Genomic DNA, 23,990 nt, shown 5'->3' on the forward strand with positions numbered 1-23,990 from the left:
TCAACTGCACAGCTCCTGCATGAGGGAATATGATGGACTAGCTACTGCCTGAAAGCCCTGCTGATGTGCCTCAGACCTATCCCAAACAACATCCTTCCTTCAGTCCCGAGACATTCCTGGCAGCCAGGTCCAACTGAATTTCATAAGGACTCCAAAGCAATCCCTGGGTCTGCTGGTGGTGCTCCAGCAGTTTCCCTCCTGACACAGGGCAGGATTGAAGTCTCTGTGCTGAAAGGGCAACATGCAGCCATACACAAACCACTTGAGGACCAGAGCTGCTCACTTTCTAAACAACGCTCACGTAGTCTGCAGAAACCTGGGGGAGCCCTATGGTCCTAAACACTCCTTGCTCAAACAAATATAATCTAAAACCACTGATGAAGAAAGAGTACCTTCTGCCCCTCCCTAGACAAAAAACACAGCTGCATACCTTAAACCAAGTATCCTATTGCTTTGTTTTTCCACATTTCTCTTCATTTTCTGCTACAATAAAGCATCTCAAGCAGCACTACCCCTCAAACTAAAACTGCAGGAAAAGGGTGGGGCTTTCTAACAGAGCTCAAACTGTGGGTTATTTGTGTAACCCTTTGAGGTGGAAGCCAGATCCTCAGCTGGTGTAAATGTGAGAGCTGGGCTGAAGCTAAGACAGCTTGGAGACTTCATAGCAGGGGAAGACTTTGCCTACCAAGTCCATCAGTACAAGATGCTCAGAGGGTGCCCTGCTGATAGCACCCTCCAAGGAGCAGCCACTTGGGATGACCACAAGCTTTGCACAGCGTATGCTGTGAGTTCACACCAGCTCTGGGGAAAAAACGCACCCTTTTGGGTCCTGTTCCTGAGACTGCCACAGGGCTAGTGCCAGTCTGTGTGATGGACCTGGGGCTCATCATTTGTGATGTTAGGTTGCAGGAGCTACAAAACCTAAGGCTTTCACTGTCTCAGGTGCTGCATTTAATAGGAAACCGGGCAAATGCTGTTACCAGGAGTTCCAGCTATGAGGGCAGCAGAGCCTGCATGGCCCAGATCACAGCAAGTGCATTCCGTGTGTTTGCGCTCAGCTGTGTCCTTGTTTCACAGGAAGATGAAGCCACACGAGGAGCTGCCCTCTTGTTTGGAGCACAGCCTTTCACCACCACAGAAACCTGTGGGCCTTTGCCATGGGCCAGGCAGTGCCTCTGCAGCCCCCTCTCCATCACACCCAGCCTCAGCCCATCGGCCATGGGGGCTGCAGTGCAGAAATTCCATCCTGTTCCTTCCACATGTTCAGCTTATGGCCACTGCTGGAATCCCACAAAACTGCAAGCAGGTGGCTGTGGTGCTCCCCCAGCCCTTGGCACAGGTGGGCTCAGAGCATCCCACAGCAGGGAGTTCCCCAGGGTGGCTCTGCATGGAGCCCACTAATTTCTTCTCCCAGTCAGTGTGCATATCCTTGCAATTTCATCTCACAAAGTGTATGTCAATTTACCAGACAGGGTAGAGTAGAAAGGAATGAAAAGAAAAGTTTTCACAAAGATCTTAGATATTTCACTTGACACCCATTAGTTTGCAGGCTAAATAATCCCATATATAAACTTTGTCTATCTCCTTACTCAGTTTTCTTCCCCAAGACCCTTTCACTTTCAGCCTGAGGGATGACAGAGGAAGGCAATAAGTAATGTTTCACGCAGGCTTCTAAACAAAATAATCTGGAAACTATTACAGTAATGTGAAACTGCCTTATTGTGTTTCTACTGATCCCCTCTGAACAGGTTTAAAGAATTATTGGGGTGATTATTGGGGTGAGACCACATGTTTCAACAGCTAACATGAATGTGGAAATATAAATGTGCTGCTCCTCCGGGCATTATCAGCAAGTGATCTCAAGGCTCACACCTACCCTTAGAAACCTTTGTGTTCTGAGACCCCAGGACACAGAAGCAAATGAAAGCAGGGAGAAGGGGGGAGGGAGCTCTTACAAAACCAATTGCGCAAAAATACGACTTTCTTACCCACCTGCTGCCTAAGAATGAACTCTGCACCTTGCTAGTATTGGTTCTAACAAAAGTGTGTCTTTTCTTGACCTGTAAGATTAAGGGCTTCCCTGGAAAACCACTCAGGCGGCATAAATATTGAGAATATGCGACTTGGGGATCCAAGCTGCTCTAAGTGCTTTTGCAGGCAGAGGAAATGCGCAGCACGAGAATGAGCAGCCTCCAGTAAAGGACTAAGTGAAAGAGGAGTTCAATTATGACTAACCAGACCCAAGCACTAAAAGCATTTGCCCAACATCACCCTCATTAGATTAAAACGCTGCTCTCTTCCACAGTGGAGACTGTTAAATGAGCTCAGGTCATACCAGAGACTCACGACCTCCACGAGCATGCTGCCACTTCTTGGTGCAGAGACAGACATTCCCAGCTTTTCCTACAAATAACCATGAGCTACTCAGTCAAACTGTGCCATCCCCTCTCCTTGCCCATCCTTTGGGGACATTTTCTGCCAAGGACGTGCCTGTGCATGTTAATTGCACAGAGGGTTTTAAAGATGAGGTGTGGGACCTGCAGACCTAATTCTGGAGATGAAGACGTGCAGGAACTGGAACAAGGAAGGAGAGCAGGGCTGCAGGGAGCTGGGGCAGCCAGAGGACGTCCCCAATACAGACAGGCTCCAGATCCATGCCCTGCTCAGACCATCCATGCCAACCTAGTCCATGAATGAGGGATCCCATCAAATAACTGCATCTGCTTGGGCTTCTCTTGACACATCCCATGGATGTCCCCACAGAGATGTGGTTATTCTTTTCTAACTGGTTCTCTCATGGGGGAAAGACATTGCCTCTCCTTCAGAACAGATGGCAAGGTGGCATGGGGCAAATGGCAAATGGGGACTGGGACTTTTCTTCCCTGTCACACTGGTGCCTCCCAGTGTGAGCTAAAGCAAAGTAACCCCCATAGCTCCAGCAGAGGCAGCCAGGAGAGCTCAAATAAAACCAGACAAGGGGCTGCAGCCCCTTCCACAGCAAAGCGGAGAGCGATGGGGTCAGCAGCAGCACTCCCTGAAACTGCAGCACATCTCCCTGCTCTCCCTCGAGCCTCTTAGGAATGGTTCACAATGCAAACTGCAGACACCTGAGGAACTACAGCCTGCTCCAGCATCACAGCTCAATTTTTCAGTGTTTGAGGTGCAGAGGACCTTTGCAAAGGCGATGTGAGACATGAACATTGCAGCCAGGTTCGTGCTGGTGCCCACATGTGCACCTGATGTGCACAAGCCCTGAAACTGGGCACACACCTCCTGCGTGCACATGCATGGAGGAGACATGAATGCACCCAGCTAAATACCATGACATTGTTTGTATTCATTTACTGTAACATTTTGTCCTCAGGACTGAAATTCATCTCACCTATTTTTAGACATGTCCAATGTAGATGACTGCATCTATGCTAGTTAATTCCTTTTGCAGTCACAGGGCTGCTCAGCCTCATCTCCTCTCGTGCTGTGCAGGCAGGTCTCACATACAGTGTGTTCTGCAGGGGCCTGTTTCTCCCCACAGAGGGAGGCTGGCTGAGATCTAGCTATATGCCACAAATCCCACCCCAGTCATCCATCATTAAGTACTTTTAAAGTCTTGTTATCCAAGCTCTCCTCTCTTCCCCCTGCCTTTTCATGTCAGCCTTGCATGATGCCTTCTTCCACTACTTTTTCACAATGCAACTTTTCACGTGATTTTTCCCTCCACTTTGCCCCTTTTCCATCTCCTGATCAGATTTTGCATTCCGTTTCTCCCAAACTTCCCATTCTGCCTCCACCCCTTGGCACCCGCCTCTCCTCTCGCTCTTCTGCCATCACCCAGCACCCGACACAGCTGGACACAACTCCCAGTAAAAGCAGCTCCATCAACCTCTGCCCTCATCCTCACGGGACACTGCTCCACCACAGCTCTGCCGCCCCTGCACCCCACCTTGGAGCACCCACACACTTCCCCTCGCCCCCAAGCTCACCACCACTGTGCCCCTGGGGCTGTCCCCACGTCCCCCCCCACACCCCCACGGGCTCACCCCACACAGCTCCACGCCGCCATCCCGGCTCTGCCCGGCCTCCCGCGGGCGCTGCTCCGCTCTGCGCACCGTGGGACGCCGCAAGGACGTGTACGATTTACACGTGGCTAGAGCAGATTCCCAGATGGCTTCATAGCTTCCCTTGTATTCTCTTTAGTCTTCCTGGCCCCCGTGGTCATTTCCCTTTTCCACCTGCCTTTCCCCTTCCTGCCTGCCTTATCTCTCTCTCCTGGCCCTGCTCTCCCACGCCGCGCCACTCCCGCCCCACGGCCGCCCCATCCCACTGGCCACAGGAACCCACCGTGCACCCCTTGCCCCCTGCACTCACGGCATCGTCTCCACTCTGCAGCTCAGACCAGCCTTTGCCTGGCTGCAACGTGAGTGTTGCAAGAGGAGGACAGCTGAAAAGACAATCAGTGAAAAACCGGGGAGCGTCTGCAGCTCAGCTTGACAGAATCCTGGAGAAAATCGTGTCAGAAAGGAATCGTGCTCTAGTTCCAGCCAGAGCATGTGACGGGACCAAAAACTCTTTGTATGCCTCTGAGAGATCAACTAAAGGCAAAAAAGTGTGACATGATGGCAGAGGAGAGAGGTGGAATGTAGCACTAAGGGGAGGAAGGAGTAAAAGGAAAAAAGTAAACAGGAAAAAACAGGTAGATTCTTAGAGCCATTTCATATGCTTTTTTAAAAGTTGCACTTCCTTTGAATTATCTGTGCTGGAGATATTTTCAACCCAGCTCCACTTCCCTTGAAAGATTCATCTGGCATGCATTCAGCTCTCAGATGAACTTGCAAAACATGAAAGAAGCTGCAAGTGTCACTAAAATGTAGGATCAGCCACAATTCTGAGATTGAAAACTGTACATCTTCCTCCTTGACAGCAAAATGTTGTCTCTTGTTCTCTCCCTCACTCCTCACCTACCCTGACTTCTCCACGCCCAACTCCCAATAAAAGCAAGTTTATTTTTCCTCCAAATGGTATGGTAGGCATTTCAAAATTACGTAGGATCCTGATCAAATTATCTCTTAACTCATCTGGAATCTGATCAAAGGACACCAAGGGAAAGCCTTCTGCTTCACCCCTGGGTGCACATTATGCACATCATCAAAAAGAAATGTTCTGTTTGCTTACAGAAAGAGCAGTAGCAGACTCAAGTCCCCTTGGCATGAACAACAGCCCTGACTTAGGAAGAGAAACTGCAGTAATTTCAAAATTGTTGACTGCACTTTCACAGAGTGTACTCAAACCGCTTTTTCCATTGATCTGATGACCCTGGTTACTCAAACAGCTCCTCAGCCTACTTCCTGTTCTGCTGGAGAGCTCAGCAGCCCTGCTAAGAAACAGAGGGAAAAAACCCCAAAATCTAACTTTATTCTGAGGTCATCAGAAATAGCTCTGGTGGATGGTTCCTATTTTTGTTCCAAAAATGTATTTATAACTTCACTGCCATCAGAGGGCACAGCAATGTGACCTGTCCTGCTCCCTGAGCTGCCAGCTCAGCACAGTTGGTGAGCTGAGCCCATGTACCACTGCCAACAGGTCCTCATCTCTGAGCACAGGGAAAACTCAGTCTTTGTGCCACATTTTGTTGCTGTGATTTCAGATCCCTTGACGGAGCCAGATGGGAGGGGGATGTTGCAATGCGGGCAGCTCTCCATGGTCTAGCCATTTATATAAACAATGCACTTAACCCAGCCATCTGTGGTTCGTGTTATTCTTACTCTGGATCAAATTTATCCATTGTGCAAGCCCACCAGACTCAGCAGAGCTACAACAGAGTTGATTTGGCCCAATCTGATTCCAGTCTTGCAGCTAAAACAAAGCGATGTTCTAGGATACTGACTCTTCTCTGTAAAGGTGACAGGGAAGTGTAGTTCAATTTTGCTGACCCTGGTTCCTGCAGTAGCAAAAGAAGACAGCAAGGGACCAGCAGACAGCAGCAAATAAACTCTTGCCAGTGAGATCAGCTGGAGCTGCCACTGCAAAATCTGCCACTGAGCCTACACCTGGAGTCTCCCTCGCTTTTCCAAAAATCACAGCATATTTTTTAGATTAGTGGTGAAATCTGTGGCTTATCATCACCCAATACAAAAATTAGGGGTTTAAAGGGATTAGCAGGTATTTTCCAAAGTATTCTGTCTTCGGAGAATTTATTCCCCAAAGTTCTTACACTCACTGAGACATTAAGTGCCATCACATTGTTAGTCTTTCCTGTGCCAGAGCTTGCTTCTCAAATCCCCACTTGCTTCAATAAACACTGACACCAAGTAATAACATTCAGTACGTATGTTGCAATGTGTGCTATGTTACAGCTGGCCACGCTGTCTAAAACTGACTTGCAATTTAATTCCCAAGCAAGTAACTTCATTGTGCAGTATATGGAAAATGTTGCTGATATGCAAACCTCTGTTTTCTGACAATAGCCAGTAAAGCCGCTTTCCTCCTTCAATTTTATATCCTGGAAATATTCTGATTCTGTTTGTTACGTCATCAGTAGTTCTAGCTAGCTTTCCAAAGGCAACTGCTGTCCAGAAGACCATCTGCATGTGGTATGCAGCCTTCAGAACTGCTCTCCTGGCGTGATTTCACTGAAGTCAACCCTGCAGATGGAGCACCTGGGAACAGCCCACCACCTGGAATGGGACACACACAATGCCCAGGCCTTTGCTCTGAGGATTAATTCCCTTTAAACACATAATAGCTCTAAGAGCATGCTAAAAAGAAGAATATACTTGCCTTCTTCCCCACGGGGGAGCAAAGACATGTACCTATTAGCTAGAAAGGGGAAAAATGAACACTGCAGCATCTTAGTTCAAGAGGCAAACTGGGGAACACGTCAGCGTATCTGATGAGAGTAAATTGAAATCCAAATACCATTAGAGCTGCTAGAGAATGCTTGGCATCACTTCACACAGCACCTCTGCATCATCCAATGACAGTGTGGTTTGGGATGGTTCAACAACCCTGCCTGGTATTTTCTAGGACCTAAAGATTCCTTGCTGAAAAATGTATACAACCTTCCACAAATTGTCGAAATACAGTTGCTCAGTTGGAAAGTTCCTGCCTCCTCACTTTAACATAATCAAAGCTGTACCCCCATCTCCTGGCAGCTGCTTGTGTCAAAGATCTATGAATCACTTCTACCTGTAGAAAAAGTGATTAGTTTTCAAATTGTGTTTTATATAAACCATCGACAGGGAAGGAGTGTGGGCCCTCTTGTGCAGTTTGTATGGTCCTTGCTCTTCAGTGACCACCTGTATCTCTTCCTGCACCCCCACCTCTGGATTCAGCTGGGAGAGGACTTTGAGTTTTGGTGGGGATGCAAGAGTTGAACACCACCTGCCCTCCCAGGCCTCACAACACGCATGCAAACAGGAAGGCAGATTTTGCTGTAGTTGTGTATGGGCTTTTTGTTTCAGCTGGGGCGGGGAGGGAGCGCTGGCGTTCTCCGATTGTTCCAGGAAAGCCGAATCGGCTTACGGCTCTGCCCTCCTGGCCTTTCTTTCCATTCAGCCCCATTCTCGACCCAGAGAAGCAGCTCTTTCAGCAGCCCCTTTGCCCACTCCTGCAGTTTGAACGTGAGCTCTGCCTTGTTCTCACAGCCCCCAGCTCTTGCAGTCATCACGTAGCTGAGACTCCAAGTTTTCATTTTTAAAAAGAAAGTACATTTCTAGGCTTCTGCTTTGCAGAGAACAGATTGAAAAATTGTCCTGAGTGTGACTTATAGGCATGGAAGCCAGGAAAACAATCAAACAAGCCCAGCACTTCCAAAAAACCTGAAACATTTGGTGGTTTTTAAGGCAATCCTCATTGTTTTCTGGGAGAGCTTGAGTTGTCAGTGTTTGAACAGTAACTGCACAGTCAAGGGAACTGCATCACCAATGCACTCATTGGCCTTCATTCCTCACCCCACTACAGGCATGAATCCCTCCCCTCTCCACTGCTGGGGGACCCTGAGCCACCACAGAAAGTATAAGAGCCATCCCAGCAGGAAGTACAGCCTGCTCTCATGCTTGGCCACTGCCAGCCCCTCTCCTCTGTCATAAAAACCTTCGTATCCTGCTATGAGATCCATCTTTCAGCAACACTAAAATTACAGCGGGCCAGAAAAATGCTTACAAATCTGCCTATTTCAGGTAAAACCCAGGATTGTCCCACAAATGGAAAAGGTCTTTCCTATGGCCCCTGCCCTAAAGGGGCTGATGTTAAGAAGTTTGCCATCCCACACTGCAGCATCTATTCTCTCCCTCTTTTGTGCCCAAACCCTCCCAAGGCACGGTGGAGAGGGGCACAGGAGACAGTGAAAGTAAATCTCAGCAAAGGAGGCTCCACTCAGTCACCAAGGGATGAGGAAATGGCACAATGTGCCTCAGCCAGACAGAAAACACAACAGGGAACAGTAAACTCAACTGTGGCTCATCGTACAGCAAACACGTGTGTTCCTTCCCCTCTGCCCAAGGAAACTCTGCGGCACGTTTTGGCTACAGCAAAGTCATTACCAGCTATTTGCTCATTTTCCTTTAATGAATCAGTTGAATGAGACCAGTGTGAGTGTCGGGGGAGTGAAAGTCTGTCATTCAGCTGTCTGCAAACCCCGACTTCTCTGAAGATTTCTAGATCAGATTTCAGGGCCTCAGGAGTTTGGGTTATTTTTCTAAATGAGGTTCGACACTGCATCTTTCGGGGAAGATGCCAGTTATCTACAAAACCTACAGCTCTTATTAATTTGATACCACAGGTTTCAGTCTGAATCACAGCAATGTGTGGTTGACCTCAGATTAAACTAAAGTTCTTGCTCCAAGGCATTAGACTTAAGGGTTGGCCAGCATGGAAGCTGGATGCAGAGCTCAATCAAAAAACTAGCGGAGAGGAGATGTTCAGGTTGGGCTGGACACAGCTAAAATCATGGGGCTTGAAAGGAAAACTCCAAAATGTCTCGTCTGGAGCCCAAGCAAAAGGAGGTGTTTCATTTCAGGTTATGTAAGTCCTAAAAAACCTTTTTCTCTTCTCTTCTCTCAATGTGTTTTAGTGGTGAGGTCAACTTTTAAGTGAAAAATGCCATTTTGAATCAATCTACATTTCTAATGCTTGCAAAACATAAACAAACCATTCCCAAAATGAAACAGTTCATTCTGAAAGTGTCAGAATGACACGCACTGCTATTTTTAACATCCCTCCTTCTTCCCCCACCTCTGTATTTTTTTCTAGGCCAGAACTATTCAGAAAATGTGTTTGAATTTGTGAATCATTTTGACTCCCCCTCTCCCCTGACATTTTCTGGAAAATCTATTCTCTGCCAAAAAACTGTTCTTCCAGATCCAGCCAGCTCCTACAATCTCCTGTCCTGCCAGGGTTTGTCTGGATCGGTCTGAGGTCTGACTGCCCAGGGGACACAGCACGGATGGTCCAAAGGAAGAGTGGGCCAGGAGGGCAAACCTCAGCCTCTGTCCAGGCAGTGATGGGCTCTGAAAAAGCTCTGAGTCCCCCTCTCTTGAGACTGAACCAGGAGTCAGGCTCCAACAGAGGCCACCAGGCAGAGGGAGTTCCTCATCAAGCTGTGGCTTCCAGATGTGAGGGGAGTGCTTAGAGTTTTGGTTCTCTTGGAACATTCAAAGCCAGGTCCCTGAAGGTTAAGCGGATGTACCATGGGGACTTGGAGCTGTCTCTTTATCAAGGTGACAGAAATTTTAGCTTTGGATTCAGTCAAGACACGACAGCTCTGAGGCTTGCAATGCAATGTAGAGGTTTGATTCTTCGCAGCCTTGGTGATTCCTAGAACCATTTATGCCTTTGCAGTGCAAGTGTAAATGTTACCGCTCCCATTTGTGAGTGTTTTGCTCCTACCCTGAAACTTTTACCAAGTGGAAAACTTGGATCTCTTTCAGTCCTCACATTCAACCTATCTGTAAGTCTTGCAGATTTTTTCAGGATAGCATCCCTAACAGAGTCTTTCCAGCCTACCCACCCAACTAAAATTCACCTTCTGGGCTCATCACATCATACCCCAACTTCACATCTCAACAGCCTTGGCTCTGCAAAGATCCATCGAAATCACTGCTGAAAGAACGCTTTTTGAATCTATCATTTGGCCCCTCTGTGGCCCTCAGCCTCCCTACCTTGATTCCTTCTCCTGAGGTGCATGTCTAAGCTCCTTGGCTTTTCTTTCAAGACTGTGATTTGTTCTATTCCCATCACTTCTTATTTCAGCGCTGAAAGGTCAACTCCTGCGTATGCTCAAGCATGAGATCAGCCTATATTAAACAGGCTCCTCTGAGCTTTCTCCCTTCTGGGAAGGGTTCCCATCCACCAGAACAAACCTGGAATCTGGAACTGCCTCCTGAGCCACCCAAATGCTCAAAAACCAAACATGAGAGAGCTGGTTGGGATGTATGATACAGGGAAGACAATAACAGACTAGGTGGCATCATGCTACCTCTGCATTTCCCTCTCATTACCAGCCCAGCATCTGGTCAATGTTTTGGTCACTTGTGACCACCTGGACTCCTCTGCTGCTTTCCTTGGCTCAGAAAAGCCATTCCAGCAACACAGGGTAACATGAGAAAACAGAGACCTGAGGAGAGAGGCCAAGTCCGTTCTCGAGGTGAGACATAGATGAGGGGCTGCTAATGGAGGAGCTGAGCTACAGTCCTGGCTTCAGACCATTTGTTTCAACCTGCTGTGCAAGGTGGCTTCCATGAGAGCCAGACAACATCCCTCCTCTGAGAGAGTCTGGTTCAGTTTGGAGCTGCTTTTCTAAAAGCTCATCTCGAATGTCTGAACTTTACACATTTTTTTTGTCAGCAATGGTACATCATGCTCAAAAGCTGTGACACGCACTGCTTGCGTGTGAAGGTGGGAATGTGACATCCAGCACGGTGACTCTGTTGGCTTTGCAAAAAGATCAAGGTTAGTTCCCACTCCACTAAAAGCATGGAAGGGAAACACAGGATTTGACAAGCAGAGATAAACTGAACTGAGAACATTTTATACACAAATTCCTAGGAGAAGGTTAAAACAATGGAGCTGGGAGAGTGCACTTGTCAAGGTTTTTTCAAACAATCCTTTTTCACGTATTCTTTTAAAATACAACAGTAATTCAGGTGGATAGAGATAAGCCACCGTTCTAAAATTTCTTTCCTTTGTTTCCTTTCTGGCAGCCCTGGTCTCCACCCCAGCAAGACATTCCTCCCACGAACCCCAGGGTGGAGGGCTGTCAGCTCTAAGTAAATATGGCTCCAAGGAGAGAGATAATAATTAATACCCTCTTTCCGAAGCGGCTTGGCAATTACAATTCCAAGTGCCTCCTACTCCTGTGACCACATGCCTTGCTTCCAGGGTGTATCTATTAACGGCAGCCCAAGACTACTTAGAGTTGCTGCCCAGAGGTGCAGCTGTGTGCCAGTCCCTGGCAAGAGCACGATGAGATGCTGGGACTCAAAGGCCAGTGTGGCAACGCCCATCTCTTCTCCTCCCACTTGGAGGCACTGCCCGTCCCTTCTCCTGCTGCCATGACAAGCACCTACCCGGGCTGTGCACACTTGCTGTTATCCCACACTTCATCTGCAAAAGCATCCAGAGGTGGGAATGCCACCCTGGGGCCTTTCCTGGTCACTTTGTGTGGGTACTCAGGGCAGAACCAGGTACGGGGTGATGCTGAACTGGCCTCAGTGGAGTTAAACTGATGCTGTACAGGCATGGATTAAAAAAAAGGAATTTGGCTCCATTTCAGAGTTCAAAGAAATACTTGAGCCTATGGGCACTAATTCAGGCTCATCTCTAATTATATCCCAAGTTCAGCTTTTAAAACCAGTTCTTTAGTCCTCAGTAAGGGTCACTTCGCAGTTGTTATTACAGTTTCTTGCCAATCTGTTGTTGGATTTTCCACTTGACATTATTAAGGGATTAAGTTGTTTGTCTCATCATCTTTTATCTGTCCTGTTCAGTTTCCTAAGAACAGACTTTAGCCACACGAGAGAAGATAGGAGGGAAAAAAAGCCCAACATTTTCAAGATATAATCATGGTTTGGGATTTGCCATTATTATTGTTTAAATTTATTACTTTGGATATGTAAACTTTGCTGACTCCTTTAATCTGGAATGTATTAAAGAAAGCATTAGGCATTACAACAAGTCATTGGATTACACTGCCCCGATTCAGCTACAGCTGTGGAAGAAATATATAACAGGAGATCCCGTGGAGTTACACATTTCAGACTGAGCTCATCAATTGCCATAGAGAAGACAAAAACAAATGTAGCTGAGTCTGGAAAGAATGTTGCTAAAACTGGAGAAACATTTAATGTGTGTAGCCTAGGGGTGCAATAACTTTGCCTGTAACTTAACAAAACCCACCCACATAAAACATACCAAGAGAGATTACAGATTGGACTCTCTCATCTGCAGTCTGCCAAGAAAGCAAACCTGACTTTTTTCCCCTTCCTGCAGATGCAGGTTTAAATGGTCCCTGCAGAGTGTTAAATATATATTACCCATAATAGCAACCATATTACATTTGGACACGTTGCTAATTCTCCAACTGGCTGCTCTGTACCTTGCCTGCAGTGGGAGGATACCCCTGGATAACTAATGGAGCTTGCAGCTGCCAGCAGAGCAATTCCTATGGTCCACATGGTGAGAAGGAGCCTACTCACCTCCCCCTCACTCCCACCCCTTCTTGGAGCCCTGGTCCCCTCTCTTTTGAGGGGGTACTTAAGTACCCATTTAATCAAACTGTTTTGAACGCGTTTAGCTCAATGGGATAAAAGCTATTCCTACGCCTTCCCAAAACGCAGGTCTGCAACCAACAAGGCTCAGTGGTGAGCTGAAGGCCAGCCTTGGCTCCTACCCTTCTCCCGAGTTGCAGGGATCAGAGATTGTTTAGCAAGAAACGAGAGAAAAATACCCGACCCTAAAACACAGTTTCCAAAAAGCCTCCCCGCAGATCTTTCCATTTATAAACCTCCTGTCCCCAAAGGCTCTGAGGCACCGTACCGATGAACGGGCAAACCCCCCGTAGGGACTGCATCTCTGGTTCATTTATTCAGCTTAAGGTTGGATTTGCCACAAGATGTAACTGGATACATGCAGGATCGAGCAAGGCGAAAAACGATCAAGGACCAAACCTGCAGCATGCTCGTGCTGGCTTCAGCGGAGCTACAACAGCTTTTATCAGCGTTTTATCTGACCCTAACAAAAGGAGCCAATTGTTTAGCAAAGGAAGAGGGTTCTTTGATTCTATCTCGCTGCAGATGAATTGCCCAAGCAAGGGCAAAGGGACAGGAAGCGAAGGGGGAGGAGAAGGAGCTGATGCTGAAGGTAGGTGCTGCCATTGCTCAGCCCTTGCTAAACAGCCCCTTCTGCAAACGCTGATGGGGTGGGAGGAAAGAGTTGTGCCATCTCCTTGCCATAGCTATTCGACCAAAATGTGCTGGTTACTCTTGGTGTTGATATATTGGTCCTCATTCCGGCTGAAGGGAGTTCTGTGACAGTGAAGACTGCAGGCCCCATGAGACCTCCCTCTGCTTTGCATAGTACAGGAACGCTATTGTCCAAGATCCCAAGTGCAAGACTTAAAATCAAGGATGAAACCCTGGGCAAAATTCACATCAATTCAGCGAGGTCCACGCCACAGCAACCCCAGGTGCCAACCTCTCTGCAAATCAAGTGTGTGAAGCAAATGTGAAGAGACAACCTGATTCTGTCCTCTGAATCAGACTCATTAAAATGTCTGTTGGCATGTCCCTTCAGAGCACATCTATGTCTTTCACAGAGACGAGGGATGCCTTACTATTACTTAAAACCACAACAGTGCAGAATGCTAATGAAGTTCCTGTTGTGTAGCACTGATCAGATAATACACTGTATTGCTTACAAGTAGTTGTAAGTGCTAAGCACTTGTTGTTTTACCCCCTAGTTCTCCTTCCAAAAGCAATCCTTGTGTTTTGCCCAGAAACAAATCTTGTATCTGAAAGAAGAATTGAATTCCTTCTACTGGCTGTCCCTTTTCCCATGTCATTAATGAAAAGACCTTTCTTTACTATAAAAAAAAAATCACTTCTTTCTTTTCATGGCTGAAATGTATGAAAAGACTGAAATAAATACTGAGAGAGGGAGAAGTCTAACATGGGTCTTAGAAGCCTGCAGCAGCTCCTGACTCCAATATTGCCCATCTCTAAGAAATTAAGGTCAGAAACCACTCTGTAAACACAACGCATGGCTGACTGAGGCAGTGAGGATCTCCACAGGCACACAGCCGTGACAGCAGCTTTGGGGCGAACTCCCACCGTGCCTGGGAAAGCAGGAGTTGCAGTCTACATTCTCCAAAGGCTTCCACCAATTCCGAGCACATTCACACTGTGCACATTGGACTGCAACTTGCAGCTGGAGACCCCGAATATACCCATGCTGAAAGGCACTGCTGCATGATCATCCTGTTACAAAGCATGCCAAATTTTGCTGCCTAAACACGGATTAAAACGCCAGATCACAGGCACTTGCTTTTGGACCTCAGACTGGATCAGCCTCCCGAACTACTTGAAGCCTTTGTGCAGGCTATGCATGACCTGGGTTTTTATGTGTAGGAGTAAGAATGAAATTCCAATAAATTTTATAGAAGACATTCATGAGTACTTTAGAAATAGATTCCTCTGTCTTAAAGCACACTCTTGAAGTAGTTGTCAAGATTCCATTAGAGTTACAGAGAAGAGAGATACCTTAGGAGAACCCTGGGATGCCTGAGGAGACACCCAGCAAGGCTAAGCAAGATGAATGCCATAAAAGGGCCATTTCAAGTGACCCATCAAGTCAGGAAGCCCGCATTCCCCAAAAAGTCACATTTAAGAACAGGGATTAGGCTGCAAAGTTACTCAGTGATTTGAAAATGTTAACATTTAGTTTTGACTGTCTGTTAAATATTAACATATCTTAGAAAGCTTGGCTGGGCTTCATTGGAAGAAAGCAGGTCAAATTTACTGCACAAATTTACCTACCAGTATAAACATTATAATCTTCTAACCATTACAGAAGACTAATCTTAGCTGAAGCGACATTTAATGTCATACATAGATGCCATTATTTCTGTAGTGAGCTAGAACAGAATTACATGTAAAGAAAACATTAGCTCAGCGTGGCTTTTAGCCATCGCATGGCACGTGAGAGCTCAGTGCTGCACTAGTATTTTCTTCACATGCAAATCTGTCCTAACACATTATAGAAATAACATGGAAAACATGAGACACGTGCTGACTACAGTTTGGGTTTTGTCATTGCAAGCCTCTAAAAAGGTGAAGACGAAACTCAGAAGTTTCCACTGATCCGTGAAATTCACTCTGCGGACATTCAGCTTTCCACCCGAAGGATCCAAACGGGCAAGCTCCCGACATCCTGCAATTCCCATCAGAAGGGGTGGAAATCTGTCTCTTTCCAGAGCTGGGGACCCTAAAGATGATAGGCCTAATGTTTGTTCTTCCTGCACCTCAGAAATATGGTGGTTTTATTTTTCCACTTTTATGGATGCTTTCAGTGTGAAATTTTTTTGAGATACAAAATATGCAAGAGACAGCAGCTGTACTAGCAAGTAAGGCCCTCTATGAAAAGGATCTGCTATGTGCCATGTAATTCCTGCCCCGTCAATCATGGAGAATGTGCACAGAGAAGAAACCCTTCACAATGAGCTTAAAAGTGCTGATGAAGACAGACTTGAAGTAGGACCATGTGTCTCTCATTCGATTATGGCAGCATCTTCACTTAGCCTCCGTGGGTGGGAGCCCATAAAAAAGCTGCTTATTCCCTGAGAAGGTCACGTGAGTAGGTAGAGGATAAGCTATGGAATAGGGAGTGATGCCTTGTGAAGCCCCTGGAGTGCACAGCCTCCATCCACAAAGAGCCTGAAGCTCTGCCCAGTCAGCCGAGCACTGGCGTGTCCTCATCTCATCCCAGCAGGTAGAACATGCCGTGCTGTCAGGTCTGCTGAGCGTGGTGTTCTGAAAAGGGGAAACACAGAGGTGTCCATCTCATTCCCCTCTCCCCCCTAGTCCTCCCACAGCAGGGGGACTCCATCCTTTGGCAGCTTACCATATGTGCTAAGCACCTTCCCTGGTCAATGATGTGCATTACTAAAAGAACAGTCGCTCTTCTGAGTAAGCCAGCAGGGCCCTAATACACCAGACATTATATTGATACTAAATCAGAGATACCACTCACAAGCTCACAAGCTTAGGAGCTTTTAAGACAAACACAGTGGGAGTAAGCAGTAAAACACATAAACACAGTTGGCATAAAGATATATATTCACAGATATATTGCATGTATCACCATAGCCATGTGGTCGTGGTTTTTGTTACAAGGAGACTTCCTGATCACAGCAACAGCTTGGAAAGGGAATGAAAGCATATTTAATTTGATTGAGTTTTATAGGAACAAATCAGGACTCCTGTTGTCAGCTTATGCCTTGGAACATCTCAAACAGAAACAAGCAAAGGTCCCAGAGGCCCTTGGCTGACACTAACCCTATCTAAACTTGGCTCCTTTCAGGACTGCACTAACAGTCCTTTGTGAGTCAAACAAATAAATCAATTAAAAGAATGCCTGTCATCACCACTGCCATTGGCTTTGTCCAAAAGTTCTTGCCATTTCGCACAGGTTAATGGAAGTCTCTTAATTCTGAGAAATCTACCCGGCCTGCTGAAAGGAGCAGAAGTTTCACAGTGTACCAAGTCCCTTGATTACTATTCTGCTGTACATCCTCGTGTTTCCACAGCGGCTGTGGGAAAGCCAGGGAGAGGAACACTGCAGTGTCTTGCATTGTTTTTCCAGGAAGGAGTTCTTTTTCCCCCTGACATGTCATTTTTCTATAGTACATGCTTGCTCGCACAATTTCTGCCTTTCCCCCCACTTGTCTGTTGCTTTGTCTCTAGTTGCCGAGGAGTTGACAAACTGGGGAATTTAGGTCACTGACAAGGACTTACTAATGACCAGCTTTGGAGTATCTTTTGCTTAAGGGGCACAGCCAGCTTCCAAGAGCGGGATGAGCCTCCTGCTGCAGAGTACACCCTGGTTATCAGCTCTCCCTTGAGAAGAGTCAACAGAATCTCTCATCAAAACATCAAAACTCACACTGCTGTTTTTCCAGTCAAGAAGTCAGCAGGAGTCCCAGCTAGAATGTATCTTATTTTAGGTGTGAAATCTCCTCAGGAGGCTGGGCTGCCATTTCAGGCTACCTGTGCCACTCAGAACCTGGAACAAAGGAGCACCTCACTCCCCTACACACCCAACCTGTGTGATCAGCCAGGAAGGGAGAAATTCTCCCCCTCAGCATGAGACAGTGATGGAGGCAGGTGCCTTCCAACAGTCGCTGCATCCTCCTGCCTCAGGTGGTTGGTGAGCAGAGGCATCAGTTCCTTCCCCAAACTGCCCGTGTTGGTCACAGGGGGTGTGCAGAGAGTACTCCCCTGCGGCATTTCCAAACCACAGTGTCCCCATCCCAACACGCTGCCTGGACAGCCCGTCCCTCCCACACAGCCCAAGAAGTGTAATCGCTCGAGTGTCTCTGAGACCTTGCAAGCATCAATAAACAAGCGTGGGGTTTCTCTGGCAGCAGCCCACAGCCCGGGGAAAGCCACAGCTGCAAAAGCCCTTACGTGGAAGTCTACTCAGGCCTTAAGTGGATTTGCAATGAGACAACAGCAAAACGTCACGTTGCTCTTACTGTCACTGCACTTCACAAATCTGCCACCATGGCAGTGTCACTGTTCCCCGGTGCTGTGCAGCCCAGTGATCACCAGAGCACTCCAGGGACAGGGAAAGCACTGAGCAAACTGTGTCAATAAACAGAGGCAGAGCCCGTTTCAGTCACAGAGCTGCTCCAGGTCACGGTGTCCAAAAATGCAGCCACAATACCTCCCTCCCTTTCACTTGGCAACATCATTTTCTTACTGGCCAATTTTCAGGCCTGAACACAAACAAAGTTTCCTACCTGCAGTACAAATGGAGGACAAGTCCATGCCAGCTGGAGGGATCTGCCTGTTTCCCCAGTATGTCAGGAGGAACTACAATAGACAGCCGGACATCCCTAACAGATCTGCTAAGCCAGACGGCCTCCAGAAAGGAAGGGCAGGAGAAGGCCTGCTGTTTATCAAATCTGTAAACATGCTATGTGAGATGTGCTGCACAGGCTGTATCTGCAGCAAGAGCTGCTTCCCTGCCGCTCGTCATTACCTCTGCTCCAGGTACAAGCACCTCCCCTGCGCCAGCAGCACCCAGCGCAGACGGGCAGGGCTCTCTGCCAGCCCCGGGTTGATCTACTCAACCCAGAGGCACCTTGTTGGTTTCCCTCGGCTGAGGTCTCCCAAGATTTGACTAAAAGCACGAGTTGTGGAGAGAGCTTCTCACACATTCTCCCTCATTACACAACTCATTTCCAGACCGTGTGCATTGTTAAAAGGAAATACTGAGTTCATGAAAACAAATGAGTGTGCAACCTGACACTCCTTCAGTAGCTGCCTTCTGCTGTCGTTAAGGATTTACAAGATATTGCCAGCCAGTACACAAAGTTGGGTGTTATTTATATGAATCAGTTTTGAATTACTGGGCATTTGCACATGGTCCTGCTGAGAGCTGACTATAACCTGCCAAAGTCAGTGATCAGCCCGGCATGGGACCTGTGGAGCCCAGTGGAAAGTATCATTGCAAATTAGCCTCGCTGTTCCTGCTGAGACCCCAGCACTGAAACACAAAATCAAGTGCACCTCCACAGGCTGCCTGACGTAATTTGGACCAGATCTTCCTCTCCTTTAGCCTGAGTAGTCCCATGGAGCCCAGCAGCTGCTCTGATCTTAGATCTGATCTGAGCTCGCTCTCATCCAGACCTTTTAGCACTACAAAGGAGCCTTGCCTGTTCACTGCCGAGCCACCAGCCTGGCTGAGCTCACTGGAGGCCATGGGAGGTTGTGCAGAGTCAGCTTGAGGCTCCAGGAAGCTTTCCACAGGAGCATCAGGCATGCTTTTGCCCATCAATGAACTGTTTTCAGCAGCAAATCAGTGGGATCTGGCACTAGGAACAGTCATTAACGCAGAGAATGGAGCAGAGATTACTACAGCTCATGCACATAAAATCAGCAGAATTTAATCAGCAGAGGGATTGTAGCAGCTCCCAAAGGGAACAAGCTGATTCATCAGTTGAGAGCCCCAAAACACAAAACTGTCTGCAAACACGATGAACTACAGACTAGTAACTTCATTAACTGCTTTTACTCAGCTGCTGCTCCATCCTGAGCAGAACTGAGCCTGGATTCTTGGAATAGTACAAAAGCAGTACAAAAGAAAAGATACTTATTTCAGCCTGCTGAGTGTTTCACAAACCACAGTCTCAGTTCTTCCAAGTTTGATGCCTGCACTTAGATGTTTCTCTGAACTAGTTTTCCTCGTGTCATTGAGTTTAGCAAGAGTTTCACTACCATGTGTCTACAGGAAGTTAAACACAGTGAAACACATCACTGAAAGTTGATGGGCCTTTATTTAAGCTAAGGAGCCACTGGGTTGTCCTGCATGTTTCAGGGTTTGTCAGTGGGAGGCTCCAATGCTAGGCTCAAATCAATGTAATGTCTCAGAGCTGGACGATAGGAGAGACCATGTGCTGGTTTGGAGAACCTTGTGATGAGTGCCCTGCACTGGATTAAAGTGGTTCCAAGCCCTCTGGATAACTGGTGTGACAGCTCAGAGCAAAGCACGCTCTGTGGGACGCACTCAGACATGGAATGAACTCCTCTAGTGACACAACAAATCCCATGACTATCCCATGCCTTTGGAGAACGCCTCAGAGCTCTCCTCTCTGAGACCTTTCTTGTCTAAGGGTAACACAACACATGCTTTCTCTCGCCTGAAGCCTCACAACCAGCTCCACAACAAAGATCCTGAAATAAATGAACTTAATATAAATACCTAATAAAAATACACTTACCTAAAATATAAGACACCCCACAAGCAAGAAGTTTTATTCAAAAGGGGAATTACCAGAAATTCTAGAGAATTTTGCTTCTGTGTGAGAGACACAGAGACGCTGTGGTGATGGGCATCGGTGTAAACCTGAACAGACAGCTGGCCCACACAGTTTCAACTGCAGGGAGGAAATAAATTCTCCCTCAGGCTCATGTAAACCATGGGAAACCTCCAGCACCCAGGGAAGCTGTGCTGAGATAAAACTGAAGCTCATAACCACATGTCAGCAGAAGGCTGCAGTCCATGGATATATTTTAAGCATGCTGGCAGGCAGCTTTGCAGCACCAGGGAAGCTCTGCAAGGACTGTGCACAATGAAACAGGTACCACTATTCTCTTGTGTGAGTATTTTCCGACTAGGAACCCCTCTCCCAAGTCTGAAAGCTTTTCATGTGAGGGACAGCAAGCACCACTGAGCACATGTAAAGTTTCTCTGCAGAACTCTGCTGCATCAGACCTCTGCCCTCCTGCTGTAGCTGTGCCTTGGAGCGGGGATGCCCCCACCCCTCACCCCACCTCACCAGGACTGGTGCAAGACTCACCACTCGGGGCTTCTGCTGGTCCAGGGTCTGCAGGAAGGCCGGGGTCTGGTCCAGGGTGCGCTCGGGGTCACTGGAGATGTCCTCCTCGGACTCCTCCCAGGACGAGGAGAAGCCAGTGGAAGATGCTGAGGATGATGAGAGCTTCCGGACGGGCAGGCTGCCAGGGGGCACGGCGCCCGCCTCCTCCTCCGGGCCCCCCAGGTCCGTGACGATGACAGCAGGGATGCTTCCGCCAATGGCTGGGTGCTGGCCCTTAAGTCCTGTGGGGGCCACCACCACCTCCTCTTGCCGTGGTGCAGGCCCTGACTGCTCCAGGGGGCTGCTGCTCTCTGCCTGCCCTGCAGCTGGGACCACCATCACTGCCGGAGTGGGTGGGCTCCTGGAGGGCTCTGCAGTGCTCAGACAAACCTGCACCCCACCAACATCAGGGGCCTTGCTCTCCCCGTGGGCTCGCGGCCGGGGTCCAGTTCCAAGTGCCACCACCGGTGCCGTGGGGCTCGCTGGACGGGGCCGGGCTAGCCGGGGGCTCCAGGGTGGCTGGGCAGCAGAGCTGTGTGCCTGGATGTGTGCCTCGAAGAGCCCCACTTTCTGGTTCACCTGCACATTGTGCAGCTCCCGTTGAAGCTGACGTGCCATGGGGGGTCCTGGCTGTCCCTCTTCGTCTCGGCTGCCCCGCCGCCCCCCGGGACTACCCGGCTGCCGCAGGGGCTCCTCAAGTGGTGGGAAGAGGAAAGTGGGGCCACAGCGCGGGGAGCCTGGCGGGACCGGGGCCGGGCTGAAGACAGGGAGCGAGCGGCAGCTGCCGGGTGTCTCCGGACCCCTGGGCAGCACTTGTCCGGGAGGAGGCGGCGTCTTGCTCCTGCCGCTTGTCACCTCGCTGTTGCTATTCATCATCACCAAGCTATTGAGCGCATAGCAGTACACAGCCATAGTAGTCAGCCGGGGAGCACAGGGGGGCCGTCACCACTGCCGCCTCGGCACTCAGGCTCTGCGGGGCTGCCCAGGGTCTCTCCACGACGGGACCAGCAGCATCGCCAGCAGGAAAAAGGGGAGCTGGGCTGGCCCTGGCCCGCAGCTCCATAAAACGGGACAGCTGAGGAGAGAGAAGCAGTGAGAGTAGCTCTGCGCCCTCCCTTAGCTCACCATCCAGCTGGGCACACAGCGTGCCAGACTCTTCCCTTCCCGTATGCCCCTCCCACCTGCGTGCATCCCCAGTGTGCCACCCTTGGGGACACGGGCCACCCTGGTCATCAGAACGACCTGAGAGAAGGGGAAGCCAGGTTTGGGGCTGTTTCCCCTCTTCCCTGCCTTCCCTGCCCCCTCTCCAGGTTGCCTATCGAAACAGCTGCAGCAGCACTGTCCGAGAGGACACACAGCCAGCAGCCATTCCCGCAACTGAATAGCTGGTGTGAACTGAAAGTTGGCAGCTTTCAAGTGTTCGCCCCAAACCCTGACATTTTCTAAAGGAAGATAAAAACTCCAAACAACTCAAATTTGTCACCTTCAAGTCTGTCACCTATAGCAAGACCAAGTCTCAGGAATGGATTTCTGTTGTATGATACACAGGAAGACTCCCTGCTTGCACAGTTTTGTACTGTATAGGGCCACGTCTTAAGTTAGTCCCCTAACTTACCGCGTGCAACAACACGGCTTTGCACATCTTCATGAATGCCCTGGCTAAATGTGCATCCCCTGTGCACATCTGTCGTCTGGGACACTGAACGCTGCAACTGCTCCCCAAGTCACAGCCCGGACCCCACATGCAGAGATGTGCAGTGCTGTTTGTTCTGGCCAGTGTGTGGCTGTGTACGCGCGTGAGAGAGTCGCTGCTTTCACAGGTGGCTCTCTGTGACCCTGTGCACTTCAGTGTGCCTTCCGTCATGTCTGTCTGCGCTGTGTGCCACTGGAGTTGCACTCCCCATCCCGTGCTGGGGCATGGGAACCCCTGAGATCTGCACAAACACACTGCCCACATGGGAGTACAGACTTGTTTACACACACTGCGCTAACGCTGGCTATGGGTGTACATGCCTCTGGAAGCACTTGTGTGTGATGCTATCAGTGGTAGCTGTTCGTCCTCCTGTGAGGCTCCCGGCAGGTAAATGCCCCCAGGTCTAAGCGCAGTCCCAATTGACGGTGTGACCAAAGGGCTTCCCATCCCTTCAGGCACTGCTTGGAGGCAGTGCGAGCCTCAGCAGAGCCCAGGCAGCGCGGGCAGCCACTCTTTGCAGGCATCCCCGGCACAGCAACGCTCCCAGCACTCAGGCTCGGGTACGAAAGCGAGCACCGGCACAAGCTGCTCGGCCAGACTTTGGGCGCAGGACAGCCCGCTCGGCCCCGGGGGAGCACCCTGCCCCTCTGCCTGCCCCCAACTCGCCCCTTCCTCCCCGCGGGGCCCGGCTGGCCCCCGCACCGCCCCTGGCACGGCTGCCGGGGATCCCCCGGCAGAGGGGCGGCCGCGACCCCCCCCCGCACCGCCGCTTACCTGGGGTCGGGATCCGCGCCCGCACTCAGTGCGCGCCGCCCGGCAGCGCCCGCCGGCGGCCGCGGGGCGCTGCCGAAACCATCGCCCGGGGCTCGCCGGGAGTCCCGCTCCCTCCGCGGCTCCGAGCGCCTCTCCTCGCCCCGCGGGGGGGCGGCCACGCCGGGCTCTGCCCCTCCGCGCCTCGGCGGCCAAGGCTGCGCGGGCGGCTCCGCGCTCCGGGCAGCTCCGCGCTCCGGGCAGCTCCGCGCCGCGGCCCCGGCGCCCGCTCCCGGTGTGGCTGGAAAGGCGGAGAGAGCAGGAGGAGGAGGAGGAGGCGAGGGAGAGGAGCGGCGAGGAGGAGGAGGAGAGCGGAGGGAGGGGGTAGGAGAGCAGGAAGGAAGTTGTGAGCCTGTCTGGGGTTGAACTCAGCGGAACAAGTTTTTTTTTTTTTTTTTCTCGCTCGGCTCAGGCTGGAGGGAAATACTGAAAAAAAAAAGTTTCCATTGTTAACTAAGAAAAAAAAAATCCACCGCCGCCGTGCTGTGGCGGCTGGGCTGTGGGTTCAAGATACACGAGGCATTTTCCACCCGCGGCCGCGGCGTGCGATGCGGGGCCCGGCAGAGCCGCGGGTCAGCCCCGGCACCGCCCGCGCGGGGGGACATCCCCCGCCTCGCCTCCGCATCCCGGCCTCCCAGCGCTGCTGGCCGCTCTGTTCCTCCCCGGGCACAGCGGTCAAGGCACAGGGTGGTGCCGGCAGCGCCAGGAACGCGGAGCTAAAGGCCACCCACCTCCCCAGGCACCCGGCTCGAAGGCACCGACTAACCCAGCCATTTCCCCCGGCATCCCCCTTCCCCGGGCACCACGGCTCAGTCCTGCTGCTTCTCAGCATGTTGGTCATTCACAGAAGCCCAAGGCTGGCGCCAAGCCCTCCCTGTCACGTTTCGTGAGCACATC

At 49.8% G+C, this 23,990-nt stretch overlaps 1 protein-coding gene across 1 annotated transcript in view; it reads right to left on the reverse strand.

Moving 5' to 3' along the window:
• The window catches only part of ITPKB (inositol-trisphosphate 3-kinase B), a 67,400-nt gene extending 44,073 nt beyond the window's left edge, over positions 1-23,327 (reverse strand). Inside the window, exons 1-2 of the mRNA XM_082299481.1 lie at positions 23,058-23,327; positions 20,573-21,665 (exon numbers count right to left, since the gene is read on the reverse strand). Coding sequence (XP_082155607.1) covers positions 20,573-21,502 — 930 coding nt within the window. The 5' untranslated portion in view covers positions 21,503-21,665; positions 23,058-23,327. The remainder of the gene's footprint in view (positions 1-20,572; positions 21,666-23,057) is intronic.
• Positions 23,328-23,990: the final 663 nt, after the last annotated feature.

This window comes from Coloeus monedula, assembly GCF_965178545.1.
Source record: "Coloeus monedula genome assembly, chromosome: 2".
NCBI classification, from domain to species: Eukaryota; Metazoa; Chordata; class Aves; order Passeriformes; family Corvidae; genus Coloeus; species Coloeus monedula.